General features: G+C 32.0%; 1 protein-coding gene across 1 annotated transcript; it reads left to right on the top strand.

The window, feature by feature from the left end:
• The first annotated feature begins 1,650 nt into the window (after positions 1-1,650).
• Positions 1,651-4,274, top strand: LOC133288615 (alcohol-forming fatty acyl-CoA reductase-like). Its single transcript, XM_061486416.1, has 10 exons — positions 1,651-1,732; positions 1,824-1,927; positions 2,033-2,235; positions 2,319-2,419; positions 2,593-2,785; positions 3,004-3,165; positions 3,254-3,335; positions 3,449-3,721; positions 3,906-4,033; positions 4,118-4,274. Exons 1-10 carry the CDS (start codon positions 1,651-1,653, stop codon positions 4,272-4,274), a joined length of 1,485 nt encoding a protein of 494 aa, XP_061342400.1.
• The last annotated feature ends 518 nt before the right edge of the window (positions 4,275-4,792 follow it).

The following is a 4,792-nucleotide window of genomic DNA, read 5'->3' as shown; positions in this document are numbered from 1 at the left end:
TCTTCAATTCCATAGCAACCAAAAGATTGTTGCCCAAGTTACTTGTCGTATCTACACTTTCTTCCAATTTTCAGATGCATTTATTGAGCCCAAAATCGTTTTTCCCATCAATGGGCTTAAAAACAAACTATTATAGTTGGACTTGATACTGTATTTTAACCCAGAATCCTAAAACGTTATATTTATGGATCTTTTCACTTACTGTACTCACTTCCTCTATTCGTAATTAACGTGAGAATTGTTCTTTCATACTTAAATTTTCAACATTTATATTATTTAAATTGTAAATAATTGTAGGTAATTAGGGGTGACAATTTAAGAGCCTGTTTGGATCCTCTTATTTTTAAGCTAGAAGCTACTTATAAGCTAAAGCTAAAAAAAAGAGCTTAAAAATAAGTTAAAAGCTGTTTGGAAATTACATAAAAGTTTTAGCTTAAAAATTACTTAAAAGCACATATTTCAAGAAAATTATCTCTTTCTATCTTTATCACTCTTTATTTTAAAAAAAAGCACACAATTCAAGAAAAACAGATAAGAGCTTAAAAAAAACTCCTCCTAGGAGCTTTTAATTTTCAGCTTTTTTCTTCATTATAAAAAAAAGAGCTTTTCGTTATAAGAGCTTTTCCCAAAACCTGTTTGGCCTAGCTTATGCTTATAAGTAGCTTGTAGCTTAAAAAAAAGAGGATCCAAACAGGCACTAAGTTGACACGACACGATGCAATACAAATTTGTTACGAACATGAATACACTCAACACAAATACGACACAAATTTGAAAATGGATTAAAACCTTTGATACAAACACGACCTGCAAGTTGACATGACACGACACGAATGGATAACCTACTGACCTAAAAATGTGTCACTTATTATGCAGGTTGAAACAATACGACACAAATAACATGTAAAAAAATTAATTCGAGTCAATTTCGTATTTGCAGGTTGATATGTAACACGACGCAATTTTTGTGTGTTAATTTTTTGCCAATGCGAACACAACACGAATTTCTCGTGCCGTATTCATATCAGTAGGGATATAAATAAGCTGGGTCGGGTTAAGATTTGGCTTAGATAAGCCAAACCTGTTTAAAACACTTTAGACTTTGCTTAATCTGTTAGCCTGTGTAGTCCCAAATTATAAGTATGATCTGGCTTATATTTAAAGAAATAAAAGCATTGGCCTAAGTCTGTTAAATATTTAAACTTATTATACATTCATTAATTAAAATAATATTATTTTATTATTCAAAATTATTAAAATTATATTACTTTATTTATCTTATTTAAAATGAATAATATAAAATAGGCTTCTAGACCAAAAGAAAGCAATTGTGATAAAAAAAAGAAAAGAAAAGAAAAGAAAAGAAAGCAATTGAATGGTTTTTAATATGTAAATTAAATAATATTACTTTTTAATAAGAAAGTAATTTCTAACATAAAATAAATGAGTCTATGCATTATCCAACTACGACAACCCAAATGACTCTGATGCGAGCTGGCGTTAATTATTCTCTCTCTCACCTGATTCAGACAAGTTCAACTATCTAAGTTGTCTATATATAGATCGTTTCAGAAGCAATTGGCAGCAAGCAAAGTTCTATCACACATTTCAGGTTACTAAATATTAGAATGCTGAAACACTGATCTACCTATGATGGAGTTGGGAAGTGTATACGACTTTCTAAAGGGAAAGGCCATTTTAGTTACTGGTGCAACGGGATTCTTAGCAAAAAGTACATGCTATATATCTTCATATATATCTCACGCGCATTTTTTTCTGTAAGAGAGGATTAGTTCAATTAATGTTGTTATTAATTTATGCAGTTTTTGTGGAGAAGATACTAAGGGTTCAACCAAACATAAAAAAGTTATATCTTCTTCTAAGAGCGGAAAATCCTCATTTAGCTACCCAACGCTTGCACAACGAGGTAGTCAAATTATTTTACTATTAAATATGAATTTTCAATGCATGTTACAAGTTTACATTCATATACATAACATTTATCCCCGCATATTTATATTTATATATCTAGGTCTTTGCGAAGGACTTGTTTAGTATACAACGAGATAAGTGGGGTGAAGATTTTGGTTCCTTCGTATCGGAGAAAGTGATTGCAGTTGCCGGCGATGTTTCAGTTGAGAACTTGGGACTTAAAGACTTAAATCTGAGGGAAGAGATGTTGGAAGAGATAGATATCATAGTACACAGTGCTGCAACTACCAATTTTGACGAGAGGTTAATTGATAAATAAGATAGCCATAACCTTAGTAATTAAGCTGCATGCACTTTTTTATGTATAAAAATATTGTTTTGTGCAGATTGGATATTGCAATGGGTGTTAATACTATGGGAGCTCTTCATGTTTTGAACTTTGCTAAGACTTGCTTTAAAGTTGAAATTCTTCTCCATGTATCTACTGGTACGTAATAATCAGCTCAACAATGTTTCCGCGTGCCTATGTAAAAGAATGAATTGTTTAAGTTAATTAGACATTACCTATAATTTCCAAAAAAAAATAAAAAATTATACATTACCTATTTGAATTTCAGGCATCAATTATGTGTCACTGACTAGTTGGTATTTCTATTTCAGCTTATGTCTGCGGGGAGGTTAAAGGACTCATACGTGAGGAACCTTTGCATATAGGTCACACGCTAAACGGGTCCTCAAGATTAGATATCAACTTAGAAAAGCAGTTAATTGAGGAAAAATTGAATGAACTCCGATTACAAAATGCTAGTGAACAAACAATTACATCTGTGATGAAAAACTTTGGAATTCTAAGGTATTAATTTTATGGAAATTATTCTAAGTTATTATTTTTAAATGAGCTCCATCCCATCAACGCACTTTTTTTTTCGTCCCTCTCATTTTTTTTTTTGGTAAGTTACCGAGAATAGAACACACAACCACACACTCACACACACCCACACCACTAGACTAGCCCTAGTGGATTTCGTCCCTCTCATTTTGAGCTTGTGTTTTCCAATAATCAATTTATAGGGCAAATTTACATGGATTTCCAAATGCTTATGTATTTACAAAAGCAATGGGAGAGATGGTTTTATTGAATATGAAAGATGATGTACCGTTGATCATCACACGCCCCACTATGGTAATCAGCACTCACTCTGAACCATTTCCTGGTTGGATTGAAGGTGTGAGGTATATGCTTTGAAGAATCACTTAACACATATATTGTGTGTGTGTCTGTGTGTTTCGGTAATTAAATTATTTAATTTTGTAATTGCAGAACTCTTGACGTTGTTTTTGTCAAATATGGTAAAGGAACACTAAGAAGTTTTCTTGGTCACCCCAAGACAATTTTAGATGCGGCAAGTTACCCATAATTAGCATTTTTTTTTTCTTTTTTCATTTTTGTTTCACCATAGATATGCTTATTTTACATTTACAACCAAAGAAATTGAAATGATTATTATGCTTTCAGATACCCGCGGACATGGTGATAAATTCCATGATCATAGCATTGGTGGCTCATTCAAAGAGACATTCTAAGACTTTGATATACCATATTGGTTCTTCATTGAGAAACCCTTTCAGAATTTCCGATCTTGAGGATATAGCCCATCAATATTTTACCAAAAATCCTTTGGTCGACAAATATGGAAAACCTGTGACTGTCCCCAAGAAAATCATGTGGATCTCAAGCATGAGTTACTTCAACAGATACATCAAGATTCGATATGTGCTTCCTCTAATGGTTTGAACCTCAATTTCATCATGATAATTAGATGCTAGCAAAATAATAATAATAATAAATATAAATACGTTGTTTATTATATGATATAAAACAATAATTTCTTTTTGTTTTTGTTATTCTGCCCTCTTGCTATCCAACTAATTAATCTTTCAAATTTTTTTTTTTTACTTGCTTTAATTTGAAGGGATTAAATGTGGTGAACAAGGTATTTTGGAACTGTTACGGGGATGTTTATAATGAAAGTCAACGGAAAATCAAAACATTGATGAATATAGCAAGATTTTATAAACCTTATCTCCTCTTAGAGGTCATGTAAGTACAAAACACTCTTAAACTGAGCTACCCCTTTATCAAGAATTATACATACAATTGATTGGTTTATCTTTGTGAAAACAGCTTTGATGACAAGAATGCAGAAAAATTACGGATGGCAACAAAACCGGTAGCTGATGAAACCCATGGAACATTTAACTTTGAGCCAAGGAGTATTAATTGGATCGACTACATGTTGAACACCCACCTTCCTGGACTCATAAAGTACTCTGTGAAGTGAGTTGTAATAATGTAATATATGTTGTTTTTGAAATATGTTTACTATCCAACGGAGATGAACTTTATACGTAAAATAAAAAAATAAAAAGTGGGAGTGAAGTTGTGCAAATAACACTTCTATTGACTTTGTTACTATATATAAATTTTTAATTGCCTTTTAAAATTTAGTTCAGCAGTGTTGGGAATGATATTGGCTAAAAATAGGTTAAGTAAGAATCATATAATGGTTAAAAATAGATTAAGTAGTTTACCAAAAAAAAAAATAGATTAAGTAAGAATCATATAATTTGATTGAGACTGTGGGAATTTACGAATGAGTGGTAAGAATGAACTATTTGAGGAGAGTGGTCATTAATTCACTGCCTAACAACTTGATGGACCCCACATGATCCAAAAAACTGGATTGCTTCGCGTCGTGAGGTTAAAAGTTAAAGAACAGGGTGGGCTCGGGTCGGGTTTCGAGTTCTGAAAATTAAAACCATAATAAAACCAACCCAAAGTCATCCAACCCGAATACAA

This window comes from Gastrolobium bilobum, unplaced genomic scaffold, assembly GCF_033153095.1.
Source record: "Gastrolobium bilobum isolate Gb01-03AN ecotype WA unplaced genomic scaffold, APGP_CSIRO_Gbil_v1 utg123070, whole genome shotgun sequence".
NCBI classification, from domain to species: domain Eukaryota; kingdom Viridiplantae; phylum Streptophyta; class Magnoliopsida; order Fabales; family Fabaceae; genus Gastrolobium; species Gastrolobium bilobum.
The sequence above is the reverse complement of the archived record's forward strand: the minus strand, read 5'-3'. Positions and strand labels throughout refer to the sequence as shown.

Excerpts from the sequence above, each read along its gene's own strand:
- LOC133288615 (XM_061486416.1), top strand. The coding sequence starts at position 1,651 with ATGATGGAGTTGGGAAGTGTATACGACTTTCTAAAGGGAAAGGCCATT. Across the intron at positions 3,336-3,448 it reads CCAAGACAATTTTAGATGCG|ATACCCGCGGACATGGTGAT; the intron begins GCAAGTTACCCA and ends TTATGCTTTCAG. Across the intron at positions 4,034-4,117 it reads TATCTCCTCTTAGAGGTCAT|CTTTGATGACAAGAATGCAG; the intron begins GTAAGTACAAAA and ends TTGTGAAAACAG.